The following is a 25,638-nucleotide window of genomic DNA, read 5'->3' as shown; positions in this document are numbered from 1 at the left end:
AATATAATTTCCTTATGTAAGTGCTGGGATCGATGGGGCGTTTCAATCAACGGTAGACAGTAATTGACGAGTAAGTTTATTTTCTTAGTGAATTTTAACAGCGTTAGTAACGGTGCACAAAAAAGGCAACACAGCCCGTGTAATGGTACCCACAAGGAAATACAGGAGCAAGGACCCTCAGCACGAATAACACGGGGTTCCGATATTTTCAATACTTAGTACTACAGTGATTGCACGCCGAGCATCATCACGTTGTGAAAATCACCATTCGAAATTCTAACTATCAAATAATTAAAAATCAAATTTAGAACTTAACTATTCTATGAAAGACAAACGCTTACGCGATCAATCTCGATGCCACCGCCATCTAGCGAACGGTTATCGTACTAATGTCTAATACATGCCATCAATCTGTGAAAGACTAACGCTTGCGCGATCTATCTCGACGCGAGCGCCATATAGCGAGCAATTGGGTTAACTTTCCATATTGGAAATAGTATTATGTTACAGTTTTATTTCATATTTTCATTAAATTTTACCGTATCGTTTCCGGGTAAAAAGGCTTGGAAATACGAACGGGCGGACGAACGGACAGACGGACATGGCGAAACTATAAGGGTTCCGTTTTTGATATTTAATTTTTAACCCTAAAAACTTTTAAGTCCGCCTATTTGTGACGGACAGGTTACTATGAAACCGTGTGAGCATGGCTGTTCATGTTCTTCACTGTTAGAACATATGTAAACTACATGCGTCATAGACTTATACGTTTTACTGGTTGTTTACTATAGCAACGCTTTTATAATTTGACTGTTGTCATCCACAAAAATTAAACACACTTATATTTAAATCAAGTGGTTTTTCTCTATTATGGTAGCAGAGCTTATGGTAACAGTCGCTTAATGTGAAGTGAGCGTCTGCGGAGTGCTGTGTGCGTTATTCTTTATGTCGTGAAAATTCTGCGCACGAAATTCCAAAATCGAAATGGCGACGTCCAGTTCGGGGGCGGCTATTGTTCCAGCTATTGAGAAATTAAATGGCATGGGGAACTACGGATCATGGAAATTCATGGTGAAGATGATCCTGATCCAAGAAGATTTGTGGGAGTGCGTCGAGAGCAATGATGGTGTGAAACCTATTTGCGACGATAAAAAGAAGCAACAGAAAGCACTGGCTCGCATTTGTCTGAGCATAAACCCTGTGGCCATCACGCACGTGCGTAACGCAACTACCGCACGGGAGGCGTGGGTAAGTCTTCAGACTGCATATGAAGACAGGGGTCTTTGCCGAAGACTGGGCTTAATGCGGCAGTTGTTTGGGATGAAGCTCCAAGAGAATCCCGATATGGAATCGTATCTTACGAAGATATGTGATGTCGCACAACAATTAACCGACATCGAAGCTCCGCTGAACGACGAGTTTCTAGCTGTGATAATGTTAAGTGGACTCACATCTGACTATGACCCACTGATAATGGCGCTAGAAAACTGCAGTGTCAAAGTGTCGAGCGAGCTGGTAAAGCAAAAGTTATTACAAGAACATCAGCGCCGGGCTAACGGAACGGACACGAGTAGTGGTTCCGTGATGGTGGCGAAGCGACGTGATGAAAAGCCTGTCAAATGTTTCCGCTGCAAAAGGCTGGGCCACATTTCCAAGAATTGTCCAGAGAACAGGAAGACGAAGGGACCCGTTGCCAAAGAAACGGCACAAATGCTGAGCGCACTGTCGGTAGATGTGCAGAAGGATTTCTGGTACGTCGATTCGGGTGCATCGAGCCATTTCTGCAACCGGAGGGACATCCTTGACGACTTCGTTCCAGACACGAGCTTGGAAGTCACTGTGGCGAACGGCGAAAGGCTTTGTAGTGCGGGTCGTGGCAGTACCGAACTGCATGTTAAAGACGGTATAAAAACTCTTTGTAACGTAGTTAATATTCCGAACTTGTCATGTAATTTGCTATCTGTCAGCGCTTTGACGTCAAAAGGTTTTAAAATCGTATTTGTTTCTGATGTTTGTAATATTTATTTTGGAAATGTTTTATATGCTATTGCAAAATGTGAGAATGGTCTTTACAAATTACAAACCGTCTCGAACACGCGTAATAGTAAACCGAGATCGTCTGAGTCTGTGTCCGCTGAACATGTCGCAGCGAACGTGGGGACTGGACGTAGTGTTATTTCTCAAGATGTGTGGCATCGTCGTCTATGTCATCTGAATTCAAGAAGCATGAACCTACTGAAATCAGGTATGGCCAACGGCATTGACTTTAATAACTCCGAGTTTAAACAATGTATTTCTTGCATAGAAGGGAAAACGCCTAAGTTACCGTTTCCAAAGAAATCGTTTACAAGAGCGACTGAAGTCTTAGGGCTCATACATACTGACGTTTGCGGGCCTATGCCGCAAACATCGTACGGTGGTTCGAGATATATGCTACTTTTTATAGATGATTTTTCGCGTAAAACGTTTAGTTATTTTATTAAAACGAAAGACGAAGTTTTTGGTAAGTTTAAAGAATTCAAAACCCTAGTCGAGAATCAAACAAACAAAACTATAAAGATTCTGCGTAGTGACCGGGGAGGCGAGTTCGTAAATAAAAAGTTTGATGAATTTCTGAAGCAGCATGGCATCAGACACCAGCTGACAGTTCCTCATTGCCCAGAACAAAACTCGGTCGTCGAAAGGGCGAATCGCACGATTGTTGAGGCTGCGAGGTGTATGTTGCAGGGAGCTGGCTTGAATCAGAAATACTGGGCAGAAGCAATGAATACCGCGATTTATGTGAAGAACAGATCGCCAACCAAGGCCGTGTTGGGCGCAACTCCAGAGGAGAAGTGGTCGGGATCTAAGGTAAATCTAAACCATTTACGAATTTTTGGTTGTGTTGCTTACTCTGTCGTAGAGGATCGTAAGAAACTGGATCCGAAATGTAGATCGTACATTTTTGTTGGTTACTGCGAGAATACGAAAGGATATCGGCTCGTAGATCCCACTCATCCTACGAAATGTATATTCTCGCGTAACGTTGTGTTTGTAGAGGACAAATTCTACAAGGACCCGGTTGAGCAACCTGTGGTCAACGAGCCGACTCCGTACATGGTCATTACTAATGAATCTGAAAATGTAGGAGTGCAGACGGCGGAATGCGTTGACGTCGCGGAAGAGTCGGAGCCTGCGAGTGAGAACCAGGACGCTGATGATACCGAAAACGATGAAACCAGTACTTCAGATGAAGAGTACGCTCCTGGGTTGTCTTCTTGGGATTCGGAGGAATCGAGAGGACGGAGCGATTTCGAGGAGGCATTTTGTTCGGTATTCACCACCAGCTCGAGTTGTGGCGCGGAAACCCCCACTACCGTGCGCGAGGCACTCGACGGTCCTGAGTCTGTGCAGTGGAAGGGAGCGATGCAAGATGAGTATCAGTCTTTCTTAGATAACAAATGTCTGGAACTTGTGGACTTGCCGAAGGGGAAGAAACCTGTCAAGTGCAAGTGGATATTTAAGAAAAAGAGAGGCATGAATGGAGAGCTCCTGCAATACAAGGCTCGGTTGGTTGCGAAGGGATTCACACAAAAGTATGGAGTAGATTACTTCGAAACTTTCTCACCCGTCGTGAGATACTCCACAATAAGACTACTCTTGGCACTGGCGGCGGAATATGATATGGAAGTTGATCATATGGACGTCAAGACAGCTTTTCTAAACGGTGACTTGAAAGAAGAGGTTTATATGGAAATTCCTGAAGGCTTTGGAGTAGAGAGCGGCAAAGGGAAAGTATTTCGCTTGCTGAAAGCTGTCTATGGGTTAAAACAGGCTAGTAGATCATGGAATGAGAAGATAAACGACGTTCTTGTGAAAAAGTTGAAGTTCAAGAGACTGGCGTCCGAGCCGTGTGTCTATGTTAGATCGAATAACAATAGAATTGTCATTCTCGGCCTTTATGTTGATGACATTTTGATATTCAGCAATAATCAAACTGAGAAAAAGGCGGTAAAAGAGGAGATGATGAAACAGTTTGTTATGAAGGATCTTGGGCCTGCGAAATGTGTATTGGGAATACACGTCAGCCGGAAAGATGGAAAAATCATTCTGGATCAGTCTGGTTATATGAGCAAAGTATTGGAAAGGTTTAAGATGACTGACTGTAAACCTGCCAAAACACCGATGGAAGTTGGTTTGAAACTTGAGAAAGCTGAGAAGACTGGAGACTACGAGTACAGAAACTTGATCGGTTGCCTTATGTATATCGCGGTCTGTACGCGTCCTGACATCGCGCATGCTGTAAGTATGTTAAGTCAGTTTAACGATTGCTACTCGGAAGCTCATTGGAAAGCCGCGAAGCGCGTGCTTCGGTACTTGAAGGGTACGATGAACTACAGCATCAAGTATGAGAAGAGTGGGTTGAATGTGACAGGGTCAGCGGACGCAGACTGGGCGGCTTGTGTAGTCGATCGTCGATCTTACACTGGTTATGTATTTAAGTTAGGCAATTCTTTAGTTTCTTGGGAGAGTCGTAAACAACGTACAATTGCCCTTAGCAGTACGGAAAGTGAATATATGGCATTATCTGATGCGTGCAAAGAGGCATTGTTTATTAGGGCATTCATGTCGGAATGTTTGAAGTTAGATGTCAAAGTGGTGGTTTACAATGACAATCAATCTGCAATTAAATTGTCTGAGAACCACATGTTTCATGCAAGGACTAAGCATATTGATGTTAGACATCATTTTATTCGCGAGATAGTTGAAAATGGTGTGCTGGTAATAAAGTATATGTGTACTGGCGACATGCTGGCCGATGCTTTAACAAAGCCTTTATGTATTGAAAGGTTCCAGCGTTTCGTTAGAGATTTTTATATGCTTAGTGCTTAGTAGATAATAGTAATTTGTATTTGATGTGTACTATGAACATATAGTTTAAGGGGTGCTGTTAGAACATATGTAAACTACATGCGTCATAGACTTATACGTTTTACTGGTTGTTTACTATAGCAACGCTTTTATAATTTGACTGTTGTCATCCACAAAAATTAAACACACTTATATTTAAATCAAGTGGTTTTTCTCTATTACGGTATTCGTCAACATCATCTTTAGGCATGTTCAATGTTAGTCTATGTTGTTTTTAGACTCACTCGTTATTCGTATTTTTTTTCACGGCACGTTCGTTGTTGGTCCTATTCGATTTTTGGCAAGTTCTTAATTCATCTTATTCTGCATTCGTCACTTACGCTGGAAGTCTTTGTCATCTTTGGTCATGTTTGCTGTTTGTCTTTTCCTAGCGTAGCGTTGGGTATTAGTAATGAAGGAAGCCATAAACAAGAAACTTAATAAAAATAAAGAAAAATTTGTGTGGTGAACACAGATATTTGTCCCCGAGTCATGGGTATTTTCTATGTATATTTAGCTTCTACAACTATAGCTTCTAAGTGTGTATTTAGCTATATACGTATGCATAACGTCGCCTAGTACCCATAGTACAGTCAGCGTCAATTACTTTGTAGCAGTCAAAGTGGCCAAATAGTTCGGTACACAATACATTTATATATGATGTACCGAACTATTTGGCTACTTCGGTTGCTACGTATTTGACGCTGACTGTACAAACTTTGCTTAGTTTGGGGCTAGTTTTTAAAACTTCTAATTTTTGTATCTATCGGGAATCGAAGTTTTCAATTTCCAAATTGAAAGTTTCCTTGATTCCTGTGACAAACTTTTTGGAAACTTCGCATCTTCTGCAATCCTGAAGGAAATAACTAGATTACGTTGTGAACTCGACTGCAGTTTTTTCTGCACAACGTAGACAGCTACCTCGCGACGCATCGTTTGGAACGCTAATTAAGTAATTATGTAGTAATATAAACTCTACATGAATCGTAACCAACTTTGCTACGGCTTTTATTGCTATAGGGTCCACATTCAACATATGATTTTTCATCACACTTGCTCGAAAAAGATCTTATTTCATACAGGTGTACTAAAGGACAAGGGCCTATATTGTTCCCCCGGAAGTTATAGATTGTGAAAAGAAAAGTTATAACTCCCGTAGGGAATCATAGCTTTTTATTTTATTTTATTTATGTCACTAATTCATACAAACTAAGTAGCGTAAATGAGTTTTACTTCAGACGAATGTTTGATATGTCCCCTTATTTCCCTTAAAATTTAGTTTTTTTTTCGCAAGTGTGATGAAAAACATTGTAACTCCGGGGTAAGAATATTGCAAACTTGGGTCTTTAATTACCACCCTCGCTTCCAAAATTTAACTTGCCCCCCTTGTTGCACAATGTACTATAATTACTTCCTTCCCAATGAAGTTACCTTAACCCATTCATGGCCAAGGCCCGTCGAGCGTACACAATACGCCGGGCCACCATACAAACCGTTTTTAGCTACAAACGTATGACTCAGCTTATGGGTCTCGGGCCTGGCGCGCACGGTAAATAAATCGCGGCTTATGAAGCCGGCTAGTTTTTTACTAACCAAATTTTTCTGTGCCTATCAAAAAAGATACTTGCTGTTTGTTGTTGTTTTATGGTGAGTCAAAATGGCGGGTATACTGACAGAGTTCAACGTAGGTAGTTTAAAATTCAAAGTTAGAGGCTATGCACTTTTCAAGATAGAAGTCGATTTCAAGGCTTCCAGTGGTGCGTTTTTGAAATATTCAGGTTATGGTTTCAAGATGGCGGCCATGCACTACTAGAAAGTTAAAAGTTGTATGTATCGAATTAGTAATAGCTATGCTATCTCTGCCAACACAACTAGGGTATGGTATAGGATATGAAATCAAATAAGTTGCGTAAATTAATAAGTTTATTTTAAAAACGTGTACAAATACCTTATAGCTGGTGTATGCGGTTGATATTGTAATACTAAACCCAATGTCTTATTACACCATAAGACATTGGCAACTCCTGTGTTCCTCCATAACAATTACGCCTATGGAACTTACGCTGCGTTCTGAACGATGCATCAGTAATAAACAACTATGTATTAGTCTTAAAACAACGCGTTTTTATAAAACTTATCGGCTGTTGCTACATCACATGTGTTTATCCTAATCTTAGCGATTACATAGATCGAGTCATTCACGATGACGCGCGAATTTGACTAATCCAACCCTTAAATGGCATGGCAATACGCACCAAGGCACGAGTCCTCGTTAATGAAACGATCTATAACCGTCGAAACGAAATACGCAGAAAATAGAAACATCCCCTGCGCTTTTAGGACGGCAGGAAGGCGCAGAGCACCAAAACTATAAGAGAAGCAATTCAATGGCGTCGCTAAAGGCGGATAATTCTTACAAAATAAATTTTAAAATGAAGACTGCAATAAAAATTATTGTAAAATTCAAAATATCGAGGAATGTATGGGAAATGAAAAGACTATTGCGAGGTTACATACGATTACAACTGTCAAAACTTCTTTTCAAAGGGCGACAAGAATCTCATCAGTACCAGCTGATTATCACATAAGTAAAACGAGATATAAAAAGAGAAAAACCTTTCATCAAAGCACACTCGCAATCACTTCAAAAAAATGTGATCACGTGTAAAATATTTTCGAGTGGCCTTGTTTATAGACTGTAGAAAAAACTAATTTTTAATTACATAACATTGATTGTCGTGCCGGCATTCCACAAAATTTTAGAGGAAAGAGGACGCTCGATTCTCCATACAAACGTAGTCCTTATTTTCCTCCCTGGATATTGACATTTGCAGTAAAACAAGATATTTTGCAGAACACGTATAATTTATCCCTATTTATAAAAAAAAAAAAACAATTTTGTGTCACACCCTGTATAAAATTTAATTTTTACAAAGTTCACCAAAATCACTATTTAGATCGTTTAAACTATATGTCCGCCTTCCGCATAGGGGGGGAGGGGGTTTTAAAAATGAAAGTTAAAAAAAGGAATACGGCTGAAAATTTAGCTGGAAGGAAAAAATGTATTAATGTGGCGAATATTATGGACGACGATGGTTGAGGTTGACACGTTTGCGTATGATACCTAAATTTTGAACCGTTTATTTATACCGCCCGTCAAACGAGGCTTTTAGAATTTTGAGGAATTGTAGTACGCGGATCACAGATCTTTAACAAATGGCAAAACAAAAATATGGCATATAAATACACAAGAATTAATTAGCTGGTTATAAAAATTGGAACTGGAAAACTAATGTTAAAATTTTAAAATATTTCGGTCTTGAAGTTCAGGAGAAACAGGGTAAAGGGGACAAATGTGGAAGCACACGCAAGGGTACCGGCAGCTGGATTCAAATTTACTTGTGTAGCATGGATGGCGCTCAAGTTGGCGACTTCGAACAGGCCAACGATGTAAGCCTCACTCGCTTCCTGGCGAGCGCGTATGGCAGCAGACCGGGAGATAACGATGATGTTTCTTCACTCCAGCACTGCTTAGCGCCGACCTGCGCACGGCTTTGGAGACCAACTGTTTACGAGGAGCCTCTCCTCTTCGGACGCCGATTTACGCGCGCCTTTGGTAGTCAACAGTTACGAGGAGCCTCTCCACTCGTGGATTTACGCGCACTTTTCCACTCCAAATTCACAAAACCATCTGCCTAAAAAACAACTTCAATCTTTTCTTTTTCGAATATTCCATAAAAATTTAAATTCAAAATAAGCGCAAATATGCACTTAATTTATTAGAAACGGCCAGGAATTATACGAAGGTCGGCGTTTTCGCGTTTTTGCTATAAGCGCCACCTAACGGTATCCGCGTGAATCAACATCAGCGAAACATGGGCAAAACACTAAAAACAACCTGACCAAGGCACGGCGGTAATTCCACAAAACTACGACAGATGTAGTAGCGTTTCGCTACACATTATAAAATATATTTTTACAGAATTTTATGTATTTTAGTCATTGCTATAGGAGCGAAAAACAGCTTTCATACAATTTTTTAAGTACTTCTAATTCATAGCTATGATTAAAACATCAAATTGTGTAAAAATATTCTCAATACTGTTAATATCCAGAGAGGAAAATTGGGATTACGTTCGTATGGAAAGGCGGTTTCGGGGCGGCCGTCTCCTTTCGTCTTCAAATGCTACAAAAACAAAAGGCACTTGTAAAAATGCGTCGGATTTGGCTTCAATTTTAACAAAAGATCCTTACATAAGCCATGCTGCGGCTTCGAGCCGATAACTTCAACTTGCACCACTACTCGCATGAAGAATTGACAGCACCATGTACCATTTACCCCATGGGTTATCAAGGGTCACGTGCAAGCTACTGTTGCTTGCACTCGGCGGGGTTTTCTTGGGGCGCCTTGTTGGCTTTCTTAGGCCGGGGTCTCCGCGGAGCTGGCTCGTCGTCTTCGCTTTCTTCGGTCGAGCATTCCTCTTCCTCCTGCGGTATTAGTGAGAGGTAAGCGTGTGGCATGTTACTAAACTAGATTAGTTTGTTTTGACAGGCAATATGACAGGAACGTTAATCTCTGGTCAAAGAAACAATCGTGTGTCAAAAATAGTAGTTATACTAGATTGCACTTTCACAATGCCCGTTTAGACCTATATTATGCGCGTGAGGACCTAATGCGATCTAATAGAACTTCTATTTTTACCCTATGAACGCCAATATCCCTTAAATGCTCTCCGTGATTTCCGCTCATAAGTCCAAGAATTCATAGTGAGCGCAATGGCAAAGCAAACAACTTTTATGATTTCACAAGTTTTGTAGCTTATGTAGCTTGTGTGTTTTGTTGTTGTTAGCTTTGTTATGTTGGCGTTTGCGTGAAGTATTAAAGTGGTCAAAAGGTTAACAGCGTGGGAAAACAGTGATACAGTGAATCTAACTTTGTCTATAAAAATAAATAAATATAACCAGACAGGAATCCGCGGGGCGAAATTATTTGACAAGTAGGAAGTTCCTGTATCGATAAACTCAACTATCGATGCTAGTTCTATATACTTGTGATCACTCAAGGGTTTGCTTGTAAAAATGTGTTTTTATTAAAAGTAAAAAAATAATTAAATAATAACTCAATGTACTCTTCTTCGTTTTTAAGACAAGACAATTTTATAATTTTACTACCTTAATAAATTCTGGTCGTTTACTTTAACACATGGGACATTCACGAAGAAAAAAATGAGTAAAATTGTAAAATTGTCTTGTCTTAAAATTTTTGAATTATTATTTTTACTCTTAATAAAAACGTATTTTTACAAGCAAACCCTTGAGTTTTCACTAGTATATAGAACTAGCATCGATAGTAGAGTTTATCGATACAGGAACTCCCTACTTGTCAAACAATTTTGCCCCACGGATTCCTGTCTGAATATAACATAAAATAATAAATATTACCTTGTAATTATTTTCGTAACTATGAAAGTGAATTCTGCAACCATCAGCATTCAACACACAAACGGACAGGGGGACGCATGCAATATGAACCAAGCCAAAATAAAACACATGAATAAAAAGCATATAATTTTTATTGTCATGTTAACGACATCATGCCAAAACAAGCCATAACCTTTATGTAAAACTACCCGACGAGCTGCTTGACACTTCACGATATTATGCTAACTTCAATAAAAAGTTACATAAATAAAATATACGACTATCGATCTAGCTATTGTCAAGTCACTATTAAAATATATCTCTTGAGAGAAAGATCACAGGTATTGCGATGCTCGAGTAGAAATGCAGTTTGGCACTAGAGATTCAGTCGCACAGCGACAAGCTTCACGATGGAATGACACTTACAATTTCATACATAGTAGAAAAAAACAATAATAGCCTTCGTGAATCATAATATCACATTAAAATTTAAAGTACAATTAAATATGTAAAACCAATAAAGAAAAATACACTCTACACTGTCATATTAATATTATAATAATAAATAAAAACGAAATTATTGTATAAACTAAACTACAAATGCAATAAAGTTATCCTAACAGACATGCAGTCGTGCATCGAAGGCACCTTTCGCGAGCTGCCAACCTGGTCGGTCTACTACATATTTATCTGATCAGAGGATAAATCATGCGTAGATCAGGAACGCGAGTATAATATCCTAATAACATCTAGCGGCGTTAACTATGAATTTGTAATTCTACCGGGGCTCATCGTAGAGTATTAACAGCCTATCACTTGTCGCTAGGCGATATAGTGTTTAATATCTAAATATGTGATAGATATGTGCGCATTAAGGCCTCTCGGTGCTACATAGGCTAGGGTCGCATCAGTCCTCCGCGTCCGAGACCTCCTCGGTACCAGAGTCCTCGTCGGAATACGAATCCTCCTGAAACCAAACACCGACGTTGGTCCCGGTCCCAGCCCGCCTCCAGACGTAGATACCGCATGACACTTGGAACGGGGTTTCAACTCGAAATAAATGGTATGTAGATCAGGTATACTCGATATTTTCGATAAAGCAAAATCGCAAACAACATGCAAATATATGAAGCTCGAGTTCCAATATCTTTTTTTATATTGTCTAACATACAACACTCGCAGACTGAACTATAGGTATCCAGTGGTTTTAAAAAGGTCTGCATACCATCTATTATGTTGCTACCGCGAATAACGCTTTCAAGCATAAAAAAATAAACTAGGGACCTTCGTCTGAACAGGGGAGGGATGGGGACAAAATAAAATCCACACAAAACTAACTACGTAAGCGTTTGAAAAATCTAACATGCAACTAAAACGTATGGGAGCTAGATGGCTGTAGAATTCACTATGCTGTAATGTAGATTTGACAACTTATAATATAATAAATGATCACAGCTTAGGTACAAAAAGATTTTACAGTACTTATGTACTAATAATGCGGAAATTAACAATTTCCGAACCTAAGTCGAAAGTTCAAGGGCAATATGTACTGTAAAACGTACGATACACGTGCGACTAAGTAATTCGCATTACGTTCGTGTCGATTTAAAACACTCCCTTCATTCGTGTTTTAATTTATTGCCACTCGTTGCGAATTTCCTACTTTCCGCACATGTATCGTAAATAACGGTTATCAGTCAATGGACGATAAAAACGTAAATAATGTGGCGAATCCTAACAACATTCTACACATTTTTTACACCAATAGATGAATGGTCGACTAATGTTGTGAATTAGGCCTCAGAAGTCTCCTGAATGAGTTCAAGCATCACTCTTTAACACATTCACTGCCAGGAACCCACCTGGTGGGCGCTCGTGAACTTTGTTCAGATGCCGGACAACCCGCTGGGCGGGTTGTTTTGTACGCAGCTATAGACCACCGGTTTCTGGGGTAGTGCGCCGTTTTTTGTCTGGCAGTGAATGTGTTAAAACTTAACCAACAGACCAAGATAAGTTGGCAGCGATTTTGACAGCCTAGACCGTGCCAGTGTTATTTTAAACGTCAAACTTCTATGAAATTATGACGTTCACTTTACACTTGCACAGGCTGGGCTATCAAAAGCGCTGCCATCTTGGTCTGACTAACTATCGCCGTCAAATTAATAGAGGGAACCGTCGTCGACAATCAATCGATTGGTGTTATCAAAGAGAATTTAAAATAGAGATGGATTGACAAAGAAAATTTTATAGCCAAAGTAAATTTACTGCCATCTTTCGACAAATGATTATAACTTTTAGAAAGCTATTTGACTTTGATCCTTATTTAAATTTGTTAACTAACAAAAAGTCGCGCCATCTTACCGGGAATCGGCTAAAAGTTGTGGCGCCAACGCATGAAAACGATGCCGCCATACCTTTGGCCTTTGATCTATTAGATGGCGCCACTATTTGATATTTAACAAATGTAACACATGTGAGTGAAAGAATAAGGATCAAAGTCAAATGGCGTTCTAAAGGTTTTAATCATGTGTCGAAAGATGGCAGTAAATTTACTGCGGCTACAGAGTTTTCTTTGACAATACGCCTCTATTTGAATTTCTCTCGTGTTATGATGGGTCCTGATACAACACCTTAGAATATCTAATTTAAAAGCTAGAATGATAAAGAATGGAGTACCATTATCCGAAGCAATTGAAAGCGTGAATGCTATTAATTGTTTGTCGTGAGCTAGGGCCGCAACGAGCTAGCATGATGTTAATAAATACTGCTGAATCGCGTAACAGTTGACACATGATTTTTTTTGTTTGTTGATAGAAAGCATTGACAGCATATTTATGGTTTAGGTTGAGCGTGATTTTTGCAAATATAAAAAGTAATGTAGTAAAATACACCTTGGGGCTCGAGTAACCCGTCATATTTTAACCACGCAATCCGCATAAGGTGCAAAAAATGTTAACACTTTTGGTCAAATTTGTAAAAAAAAATTGTTTTCTGCACACGACACGTTATTTTTTTTTTAAATCTTGGCGTAACAATAAACCTTAACAACGAATAGGTTTTTTTTATATTTACAGATAGATTTTGACGACCATGGGTGTTTTCTATGTATTTAAGTATTTATAAATATTTATATATTATACAGGGTGTAATCGTTAAGTGTGGCCAGGCCATAATTCCGTAAATATAACAGATATCAGAAAACTTCCAACTGATATCGAAAGTGCGTTACCCAATGAGTAAAATTACAATCATAACTTTTTTAAATAAAAGCAGAAATATCCCAAATATAAACTTCAAACCCTTCCATACATTTAGTAGGTAAGCCGTTCATTCAAATACTAGTTTATACGGCCGAGGCATTTCACCGTTATCAAATGATTCATGAATTTTCTTATGTTAACCACTTACTCCATATCAATTAATTATCATTTCTTCATCATTTAGAAACAGTTAGGAGGGCCCGTGTATGTATCGCACAAGAAGGACGTCACATCGAGCAACTGTTGTAAATAAAATAATTATTCATTTCAAAATAAATTTTAGAGTAATTATTTCATAAGCGGTAGTTTTATTATTTTATTACAATGTATTCGTACAAATAACGAATCTCAAACAGTTTTACCCCTTATGACAGCCGACATTCTTTGAGGCTGTAAGTCGTCATACTAAATGTATGGGAGTGTTTTAACTTAGTATTTTTAATATTACTTCATCTATTCAAAAAAAGTTTTTAATGTAATTTTAGGGTCTCTATTGTTTCCCATAAAGTTTTAAGTCATAATGTATTGTTTGTCCGCATTTTCGTTAGTCATAATTTGGTTTTTCTCAGAAACGCGTAACTTTTCAGGATTGCCATAAAACAAACCTAACCTAACCTAACCAATCTATAGGATAATCTAAGGAAATTCCTGAAAAGTTAACGGTTTCAGAGTTATGACTAATGATAATATGACTATCATTACATTATGACTTTCAATAATTATGTCAAACAAAGGGATCCGGTAATTTTACTCATTGGGTAAACGCACTTTCGATATCAGTTGGAAGTTTTCTGATATCTGTAATATTTACGGAATTATGGCCTGGCCACACTTAACGATTACACCCTGTATATATCGTTTTTTAAGTACCCTCAACACAAGCCTTATTGAGCTTACTCTGGGACTTAGTCAATTTGTGTAATAATGTTCTATAATATTGATTCATTATTTTATTTAAATATCCCTCTGGACAAGTGGTCCAACTGCCCTTGTCCTACCGATCGGACCACAAACTTATTTTTCCGATTAGTCTTCCGCTAAACGCCCTTAGGTCGCGTGGTCCGATCGACTAGTCCGATCAATCGGAATACGAAGTTTTTTTTTTCCTGTTGGCTCGATTGATCGGACTATAAAGACTTAGAAAATCCTGTCAGTCCTACTATCGGTGTAATGGGATTTTAAAAGTTCGTCTAGTTCGATCGATCGAACCACGAGACCTTGAAAAATCCTCTTAATCCGATCACACAATTTTTATTTTTCCTGTTTGTCCGACCGGTACTTTCATGGTTACTTTTGTAATCTACCAACATCTCAAAAGTGTTTTCTCACTTTAATTAGCCATACACGAACGGTTTTGCCCGTCGGATCGGGCACATCCGTGGCTATATCTCACCACACACCGACGGATTTGCCTGCGGACGGGTGCCCGGCGGGCAGATCCGTATCTATATTTCTCGACACACACGCACGGATGTGCCCGCTGGCGGTACATCTGGCAGGCTGATCCGACGGGCAAAACCGTCCGTGTATGGCTAGCTTTTCGACGCGGAATTATCTACGGTTATTATTAGTCTACGGTTACGTCCGATCAGTCGATGCAACAGGAAAAAAAACGTCCTCGTGGTTCGATCGATCGAACTAGACGAACTTTTAAAATCCCATTACACCGATAGTAGGACTGACAGGATTTTCTAAGTCTTTATAGTCCGATCAATCGAGCCAACAGGAAAAAAAAAACTTCGTATTCCGATTGATCGGACTAGTCGATCGGACCACGCGACCTAAGGGGCTAAACGGACGTGTAAAAGAAATTAGCCGTCCGCTAGACGGAACTTCACACTATATTTCATTTGTTTACAATCACGGTGCGACGAGCGAAGCGGGAGGAATGTGTTAGGTGAACTGTGATCAAAAGTTTATTGTACGATATTGATATACATAACTACTTGACTATGTTGCAGGAAAAAATAAGTTCATGTGGTCCGATCGGTAGGATGAAGCGGAATAACAAATCCAGGTAGTCCGATGAATCAGACCAGTTGGAAAAAAAAGCTCACGCGGTCCGATCGGTAGGACAAGGGCCGTAGGACCACATGTCCAGAGGGATAAATATTGCGATTATCCTTTAAAAATTTAATGTCTGTCAGTAGGTATGTCTAAACCAAGTCACATAGTGGCAGAGTAGCAGCCAAAACGGCGGTTTTCACTAAGTTGTTACAGAAACAAATTTTCACAGTAATTGTCATTTTCTCTAAAACGAAATCGATGTTAGAAAATTTTGTATGACATTTTAGTCCCTAAATGAAGAAGACACCTTCAAAATATGTCAGGTTACTCGAGCCCAAGGTGTATATGAAAGCATCATAAAAACTACATTTTTCTGTCTTCACTGTGACTTAGATGGCTACATCTTCTTAGAATTCAACCATTTAAATCACCTTAGTTGTATTGTTATGACAAATTATACCAATAACCCAATCTCTTATTCTCCTTTAATTAGTGAGAATGATGAGTACCATGTTGCTTTATCGTCAGTAAACAATGCTCAATACATTGAAAAAAATCGTTTGAAAGGGACAGCTCATGGACTACCTCTTTCGAACCCTGGATACACAGTAGTAGTATATTAGTGCGTACCTCCTCCTCGTAATCGTCATCGTCGTCGTCGTCGAGCCCCTCGCCCGTGTAGAGCAGCACGGCGCGCGACACGACGCGCTCGCGGATGTAGTGCCCGATCTCGAAGTCCGCCGTCAGCAGCGCCTGCACAACGTGCTGGTTAGTCATCCTCGTGATACCGGACAAGGGGAAAGCCGTGGAGGCGCTATGGTCTCACGAGAGAGAACGCCTCACAATAAAGTACAACTTAACCAGAGGTAAACAACAGGCGATCTTATTGCTAAAAAGCGATCTCTTCCAAACAAGAAATCTAAAAAAAAAAATCTCATAAAAGGAGGAGGTTCTGTATTCGGTTGTGGCTATTTTTTTGTCTTGTATTGTCAGAGATGTATTCTGTGATTTTACGCTCACTAATCAAGCGTATAATGGTGATTTCTTGTCCTGGAACAAATTGTTTTTTTTTTTTTTTTACTGTTACAATTAAAACCAAGTTTTTGTACAGGTTGATACGAAACTCCATCTTTCGTTTAATAGGTTGTCATGTTTAGCCACGGCATGTAACAATGAGGCTTATTAGACGTAAATGACACGTTAGTCGCGTCGGTTGTGTGACGTCAGCCCTTCCTACGCGTATCAAAGACCAGACGTGGATAAATCAATACAGTGACGTCATACTATAAGAATGATCGCTGCGCCCCTAGAGGATACGCTCTTTTGTAAGATAAGTTTAGCCGTACAGGAATTCGCCCTTGACATGAAAATGGTTTACTGTTAATGGATATTTACAAAAAGTTAGAACAGACCATAGAGCCTCAGAATTTGTCGCAGGTAAGGTACTCCATTGCGTCTACATTTTGTCCTACCCATAGGACATAGAGCACATGTGCTAAATAGTTCAACTTAAAAGCACAGGTTAAGTCCCGTCGCACATGCGGTCATAAAAAAAGTATGAAGTTAAAAACCTACGCGAGTTTTTTTCCCTTAGGTCGCATGGTCCGACTGGCTAGTCCGATCAATCGGAATACGAATATATTTTTTTCCCGCTGGCTCGATTGATCGGAGTATAAGGACTTCTCTAATTCTCGTAGTCCTACTATCGGAGTAACGGGATTTTAAAAGTTCGTCTAGTTCGATCGACCGAACCACGAGGCAAGGGCGGATCCACCGTTGTGGGCACGATGGGCATGCCCACAACCCTAATAGGGTGCCCTATTAATTCCTCGAGTAAAATTATGCCGATTTTTGTTTCGCAGATGCTATGGCAGAGGAATCTTTGTAAAAATTTCATTACACAGAGTAGTTAGTTGGTTGGCATAACATTGATACGCGGATTTATTTTTCGTAAATTGATAGTTTGATAACTGTCACACTTACCCAAGTCGAAAACAGATCATCTGGTGTTAATTAGAAATTCTCGCTACCACGAGTCCTAATGATTTGTAAAAAATAAAGATTATTTACTAACACGGGCAAGTACTTTTAGCGTATGGAGTCTTAGAAATCTTCAACATTCACAAATATATTAGGACAATATTTAAAAATATTGCCAGCTTTTAATTTACAGCTGTAGGATTTTTTTTAGCGTAGTTAGCGTAGCGTTTATCTATATATGTATAAAAAGTGCCATAGACTGCAATAAATCGTTTGCGATTTTCGATATATTGCCGACCCGAATGTTGTAAGTACCTACCGCAATTGCTAAATTACTAATTTAACTGTTAGTTAAAGTTTAATTAAATTGTCACTTTATTCGAAAATAACTTTAGTCCAGTCAGCAAATACCATTCTGTAACAGCTTAACAAAAAGTTATAGTTCTATATGTAGAACAATTTAGACTGTAAATGATATAATTTTGGGTGTGAATTTTAGAGATTTATCTACATTTAGAAAAGTTATCCCGAATATCAAATACTTTTGGTGCATTATTTCGTCCGCTACTTTTGATGCTGACTGTACATGATTAGATTCGGAGTAAGCAATGTCTAGATTAATGTATTCGAAGCGTATATTTATTTTATTAATTATATACTAACATTAGATATAAGAATTAATATTGTATTGTATACTAACAAATTGTATGAGTCATACTTGATAAATAAATGAATTGATTGTATATTAGCATTAGCACATAAACAACTGCAAAAGTTAAAAATAAATATTCATGAAAAAATGTGGTATTTCGTTGTAGCCGTTGTAGCCGAATCTCATAAACAGGGGTCGGACAAAAAGTGCGGATGACGTAAAAATGACGTTTCCTTATACATTAGTAAATATAAATTTTAGCTAAATATAATCGTGAAGATACAATAGCTAAACAATAACGAAGTCAATTTATTGTTCATCTGATTGACAATGTCTCAGTCAAAAACGTACTTACTCATTTCAAGATATCGTTTAATAAAGAGGTTGATAAATGATAAGTGATAATTGTTTATGAAAATCAAAAATACTATTTGAAATCATCCTATAAGTGGTTTGACGTCATCCGCACTTTTTGTACGACCCCTGCTCATAAACTATAATACATTTAAGAAATGAAAATAAAATATTCCTAAAGAAGTGGAAATTTCCCATAAAAAAATCCCAAGTACTATAACTCATTCATTGTAGTTTTCATTTACCGCTGAAAATAGCCCTAAGTTAGGGAATACTTAATTAAAAAAAAAATCTCGTTCTTACGTCATTATCGTAAATGTAAACAAAAAAAAATGTTCAAATAATTGGCGTAAAAATATTTCGGTTATCGGTGCTCTTCTTATACCTATACATACTAAGCAATATCACGCTATAAAAAAAAACAATACTTTGGTTATAATATTGTTTTATATTTAACAATTTTGCCCTGATTTTTAATTTTTTGACAATTTTCACTATTATTATGAAATTTTACACAAAGTATTAATTTTAAGTTGAAGTGATCTTATTAAGTGTATAAATAAGATGGGCTCCACGAAGCGTAATATTTTTACGCCAATTATTATAACATTTTTTAAAATTTACAATAGAGACGAAAGTTAGAGAAATAAAGTGTTAATTAATAATTGCCTATCTTGTTTAAAAAATCTACCTTTAAAATAATATTTAATGTTACGTACTTACTCGCTTTTTCACGCCGCGCGCGCATCCCGAAAATGAGGCGCGGAGGGCTATTTTTAACGTTAAATTAAAAGTATAATGAATAGAGTTTAGAGTACCTAGAGTTGGTTTTTTATTGGAAAATTTTCTGTTCTTAATAGTATTTTTCAAACGGGAAGGGTACGCTGATAGATATCATCTCCATACAATTTATATCCTAAAAGCTCCACATCTCACAAAATTGTATTGAGATGACATACAACTTTGCGAGAATGAGAATCTATCAGCATACCCTTCCTGTTTGAAAAATACTATAGGAATCTAACTTCTGCAATTTTTTGTGCTAATAAACGATTCGAATTCGAATACCTTTTTTCTAGACATTGTTCCATTTTACAAGTATTTTTATTTCTTTTTTTGGCCATTTTGAACTTGTCGACTAATAGTTAAAAAAAGTAAGTCTACTAATAGTTCCTTAAATGAAAAGATTACTCTGCCAAACGAAATTCATACAATAATTGTTCTGCCAGTGTTCTGCTAATTAACACAAAAGCGAATTGAACGGTATGTGAACCAAGACTAGCAAATGTCGACTAAAAGTTAGATCTACGAATAAATCCCTCTATGAAACGTTGACGTGCGAAACGTTGTCTGAGAATCGGGTATCTGCGGAAAATTTATAAGGTAGCCCCCTAATAGCCTTGTGACGTCACACTTTCAGTCTATTGAGATCGATAGTACGATCGTTTAAGACTTGCAAGAGTCATGATTGTTCATGAACGAGTTCGGACTCCGACTCGCACTTGGCCGATTTTCGAGTGGCTGTGCTGTGACCACAACCTTTTTTGAGGGCTGGATCCGCGCCTGCCACGAGGTCGTGTTTTCTTCCTGTTGGATCGATTGATCGGACATAACTGTAGACTTGATATTATTGCTAAGTCCGGCTAATGACACGTAAACGTTATCTCATCTTAACTCACTACTAGACACTGGCAATTGGTAAGTTTTCTATATTTTCTCTGATAAATATGTAAGATTTTAAATTAAAATAAAATTTGGGTTAAGAATATACCTACAGGGTGGAATTAGATTTTGGGTCAGTAAGGGTAGCTACCAGATCCCGTGCTGCTAGGTAAAAATGGCCTTAAGAGACCATCCCTCGATTTCAAATTGATGAAAATTGGCGGTAACAGATTTCCGGTAAAACATACAGGGTGCGAGAAAAAGGTCATTTTGTTGTTGTTTTTGATGCCAATCGACTCCATTCCTACCCAGGATCACGTCGAAAGTAAGAAAACACTTTTGTTACCAGAAAAGTGTTAAAAACCAGATGTTGGTAGAGTACAAAATTAACCAAAAAATATCGGTCGGACTAACAGGAAAAATAAAAGTTGTGTGATCGGATTAAGAGGATTTTTCAAGGTCTCGTGGTTCGATCGATCGAACTAGACGAACTTTTAAAATCCCGTTACTCCGATAGTAGGACTACGAGAATTAGAGAAGTCCTTATATTCCGATCAATCGAGCCAGCGGGAAAAAAATATATTCGTATTCCGATTGATCGGACTAGTCAGTCGGACCATGCGACCTAAGGGAATAAATCACGGCAAGGCCATACCTGGATAAGCTAAGTGAATCTGCCCTCAGCGAGTTTTGGCTTGTAATTATTTTTTGATGATATGGCTTTATTAGTAGCAAGTATGCAAAATATCAGCCTCCAAATGTTATAGATTTAGGTAAAAAAAATAATCTTTCTTCAATATTTTATTTTCAAGCGAGCCGATTTTGACGTGCGTCACATAGATTCTGCATATAGTGACGGCAATTATAGGACACATTGCGATACAAAACAAAAATAGTACATTACGATACAAGTGCGAAAAATAGGAAATTCGAAACTAGTGGCGATAAATTAAAACACGACCGAAGGGAGTGTTTTAAATCGACACGAGTTGCGAATTACCTATTCGCACATGTATCGTACAACGTTTTACAGTACATATGGCCCTTTAAATGTTCGACACAGTAACGTAATATGCTACTTCTCGCACTAGTGCTATAAAGTAGCCCCATATGTACTGTAAAAAATATATTAATGCTAGTCTCTTTAAATAAGCTACTAAATTAATGTATTTACTTAATTTTATCTTGTCGTTCAATTAGGCTCATGTCACTCTGATATTTGTACTTACTTGTTACTTAATCTTATCTGTGGTATAACAGGGTGTTTTTTTGTTCGCTGACTAACTCGCTGGGGTATAACATAGCTTATCCAGGCATGGCCTTTGTAATGATTATATATCATATAATTGTTACAAAGGCCATGCTTTCATAAATAATAGATACTGATTTTTAAGACATGTCAAGATTGTTTACCTTTTTCTAATGCAAAAAAAAAACGAACCTCCACTTTTTCCGAAAAAAAGAAGAAATATTGACCTGGATGTCGGACGCGAGAGTGGAGTTGGGGTCCTCGGGCATGGCGGGCGGCGAGAAGAAGTTGAAGAAGGAGTCCGCCTGCACCGACTTGGTGACCGTGCGCACGGACCCGCGGGACTTGTGCTTCTGCTTCTTTTTTATGGTCTTCACTGTCACGTTCTTGCCCTTCTTCCAGTTGATTTCGCAACCCTGGAATTAGAGGAGGTTGTAATGGATGGATAGAGTGAGAGTTGAGGTTTTGGTGGAAAGTTGCCTCAGTTGGTAGTGCATGTTGTTGAACATCAATGTATTCAGATATCGGTGTATGGTTTGTCATCATTTAAATAAGAGTATTACAAAATTGCCCATTATATCTCGGTTTAGTCCTACATATTGAAATCAGTAATTGTTAGTGCAAAAATGTTTAGTAAATACAAATTTTAAATCAATATAGACATCGGATAAATTGATCAGTTTTACTATAGAAAGGACACGCATATTATATTGCTGTCTCGCTCGCAGTGTCGTTATTGATGACCAGCATCATGGGCGAGACAGCAATACAACAACGCGCGTAAAATAGGCGGTCAATGTATGAAATTCTTAGTGAAAAAGAGTTGTTTCTTTCAGGAAGCAATCATTAACATATATCTAAGGACAAGCCTTGCTGGCAATAAGAATGGGGCAGTACAACGGTGTTACGCACACGAATCAATCTTGCAGTCTAACGCCACAACGCGATTGGTTGACGAGTTCGCGATTGTTCGCAACTAGTTGCGTTAAGACTGCACGATTGACTCGAATTCGTGAGTGACACTGCTGGAAATCGAAGCAAAAAGTTGTATTGCAAAAATTTCGTTCAATGTGGAACACTGCGTAAAAACACTTTTCTTATTACTCTTATTAGTGTTTTAAGAGAAATATCTACACCAATTTCGTTTTACAACTCAAACAAATGTAGGGTGACGGCACCAGTAATGGACACGGCACCAATTATGGACATTTTTTTCGTTGATCGAATTTATTAAGCAACTGTCCCGACATTTTTCAACTGGCAACACTAAAGCATAACCAATAGACGTTTGAGCTGTCATTTTGACACACGTCACCAAAATCGGCCATTTTGTTCTTAGATGGCTGCGAAGTCAAAATTCGTTACGCGCGGTGGTAATAAAAATCAGTTTTTATTATTGAAATCGTTAAGGAGGTGAGTACATATTTTTGCATGGTGTTATCTTGTGTTGTGTTGTAATGAGATTTGATGTTATTTTTACTGAATAATACTATATAGCAAGTAATTTGAGCTAAATTGAATATGTCCAATCACAGCAATAACTTTTTTGTGGGGTTTGTTCATTACTGGATTCGATATTTTAGGAAATTCAGTAATGGACAAGTGTCCATGCTTAAGTTTTTTTTACTTTTTTAGTTTATTGTATTAAATTATTTAATTCGTTGCACTAAACATTTGGGTTGAGTTGATTTTGTGACTGCTCTTTATTTTCCAATAATGGACGATGTCCATAACTGGGTATTTTTAGTTGTTCATAATTGGGTTCTTTGTTTCTTCTTAGATGGCACCGAAGAAAAATTATACCCCCGAACAAATGGGGAGAGCATTGGATGCTGTAAGGATGGGAGAAACTATAAGCACAGCTGCCCTCCGGTTTGGGGTTCCTCGAATAACCTTGCACAACAAGGTGACAGGCAAAAGTCCTGCAGTTTGTGCTATGGGGCCTCAAACTATCCTTACGGCAGAAGAAGAGGACATTCTGGTAAAATGGTTGGTCGCAATGAGTGAAAAGCACTTTCCCATAAATAGACAATTATTAACAGAGAGCGTGCAAAAAATTATATTAGATCAAGGGAAGGCCAATCCTTTTACAAATAACAAACCTGGAAAAAAGTGGTTTTCCTCATTTTTAAAACGTCATCCAGATATAACAGAAAAAACAGCACAAAATCTTTCGAAGTCGAGGGATGAGGTTACCGAAGAAGGCATACGCAAATGGTTTAATGAAATAACGACATACATAGAAGGTGTAGGCTTAAAAGATGTTTTAGATGACCCTAGCCGGATATTTAATACCGACGAAAGCGCATTTTTTTTGTCACCAAAAGCAGGCCGAGTTCTTTGTAAACAAGCAGAAAAACATCTGTACCAATTCTGCGGCGATGAAAAAGACAACTTAACTGTTTTACTCACTGCCAATGATAGTCTTCAAGTATGAAAGACTGCCAGCGCACGTAACAGCCACTGTTCCTGAACATTGGGGCATAGGAAAATCTGAATCAGGGTGGATGTGTGGGAGCACATTCTACGAGTATGTCACAAATATTTTCAATCCATGGCTAGAAGAGCAAAAGATACCAAAACCGATCCTGTTTTTTTTAGATGGCCACAGATCACATTTAACATTACATCTATCAGAATTTTGCTCCGCACACGGCATAGAGCTCATTGCTCTGTACCCCAACTCAACCCATATCCTTCAACCAATGGATTTAGCAGTGTTTCGCCCTTTGAAAGTAGCCTGGAGAAAGGAAGTTTCTAAGTGGCAACTAAATAATTTGGGTAAAGTCCTGAAAAAAGCCTCAATAAATGTTTAAAAATTACTGAAAACCAGATGGTTGATTGAAAGTCTGATAGTATAACTTGGAAATCTAAGACTGATCATGTTGAAAGTTCAAATAGCGTTACCTAATAATAAAAGTTGATTTGTGACATCATTTGTTTCATTTATGTGTTCAATACAAAAGTGTCCAATAATGGATGTTCATAATTGGGTCCATGTCCATGACTGGGTGTCCATTACTGAATTTTTGATGTCCATCAATGGTGATTTCGTAAATTTCAATTTATATATTTTTTATTAATTATATATTAAACATACAGGATTTTCGGTTTTGTTTCAATATTCCTCATGTATTTGAGTGCCGAAAAAAAAATCACCATTTTTGTATCGTCAAAAAACATCCCATTTTTAAACGAAATTCTAATTTAGTGCGCTTAACATGTCCATGATTGGTGCCTTCACCCTAATGTATACAAACCTTGCATGAATAGATTTCAGGGCCTTCAAATTCTAGTGGGTTCTCGTCATCGGGCTTGCACTTCATGGAGTATTCCTTAGTGAGCACCGTGTTTGTGAAGTAATCGTTGGGCGCGAAGTGGAACTCCAGCGTGAAGCCGATCGGGTCTTCGTGCATTAGGACTGGAAATAAAGGTTGATTTAGTTTGGGTTTTGTAGAACTTTGTGGTGGGTAAGGAGGCTTTAGGCCTCAGTTGGTAGTGCATGTTGAATAATCATGGCATTCAGGTCTTGGTGATAAAAAAGTCATCATGTGCGGTGTTCCTGAAGTTGCTTAGAACGCAAACATAATGTTGTCTAGCCTACATAACTTAAAATGAGGAAAAAGATATACAAAATGTATTGAAAATGTTGTAAAACGGAGATCACGTTGTTGTCCTAAAGCACCCCAGAGGTGCAAAGGGCCTTCACAAGCTCGCGCCACGCCTTCCTATCTTCAGCTCGTCCTCTGGCCTCGCTCCAGCTCAACCCGACCGCTCGTAGCTCTCTTAGAACACCGTAGCCAAGAGTGTACAGGGCGCCCGGAGCCACGGCTTCCGTCCGGCGGTTTCCACGCGAAAAACCGAGATCATGCTGTACGAATTTCACTATGGGACCAACCCCTAAATAAAGAAACAACTTTTCCACAGAAAACTTCCGAGCTCTGTTCACTAATGCTTAGGAATGTTACTTTGTCAATGTAAAAACCTTACCTTTAATATCCTGCAAGGTCTTAAGGATAGGCTCGTCATGTTCCTGCATCATCTCACACAGCATGGACACATTTCTAAATATCGTGTACCAGAAGTCCGGCACTCCTTTGACGTTAGGGTCCATGGGGGGCCTGAAAGAATATAGATTGTTATGAGACAAGTCAAGACAAGTT

General features: G+C 38.5%; 1 protein-coding gene across 2 annotated transcripts in view; it reads right to left on the bottom strand.

Annotated features, from left to right (window-relative positions):
• Positions 1–6,800: 6,800 nt before the first annotated feature.
• Positions 6,801–25,638, bottom strand: part of LOC133525072 (nucleosome assembly protein 1-like 1) — a 28,092-nt gene continuing 9,254 nt past the window's right edge. Inside the window, exons 5-9 of one of the 2 annotated variants that reach the window (XM_061861300.1) lie at positions 25,466–25,596; positions 24,736–24,896; positions 21,703–21,891; positions 16,209–16,331; positions 6,801–9,378 (exon numbers count right to left, since the gene is read on the bottom strand). In XM_061861300.1, the coding sequence (XP_061717284.1) occupies positions 9,259–9,378; positions 16,209–16,331; positions 21,703–21,891; positions 24,736–24,896; positions 25,466–25,596 (724 nt within the window). In that variant the 3' untranslated portion in view covers positions 6,801–9,258. Of the gene's footprint in view, positions 9,379–10,445; positions 11,279–16,208; positions 16,332–21,702; positions 21,892–24,735; positions 24,897–25,465; positions 25,597–25,638 lie in introns of those variants that run through there. The other variant, XM_061861301.1, reaches the window with a different exon arrangement.

The sequence above is a fragment of the Cydia pomonella genome, chromosome 14 (genome assembly GCF_033807575.1).
Source record: "Cydia pomonella isolate Wapato2018A chromosome 14, ilCydPomo1, whole genome shotgun sequence".
Classification (NCBI taxonomy): Eukaryota; Metazoa; Arthropoda; class Insecta; order Lepidoptera; family Tortricidae; genus Cydia; species Cydia pomonella.
Note: the sequence above shows the minus strand (reverse complement) of the source record. Positions and strands in the feature narration are given on the sequence as shown.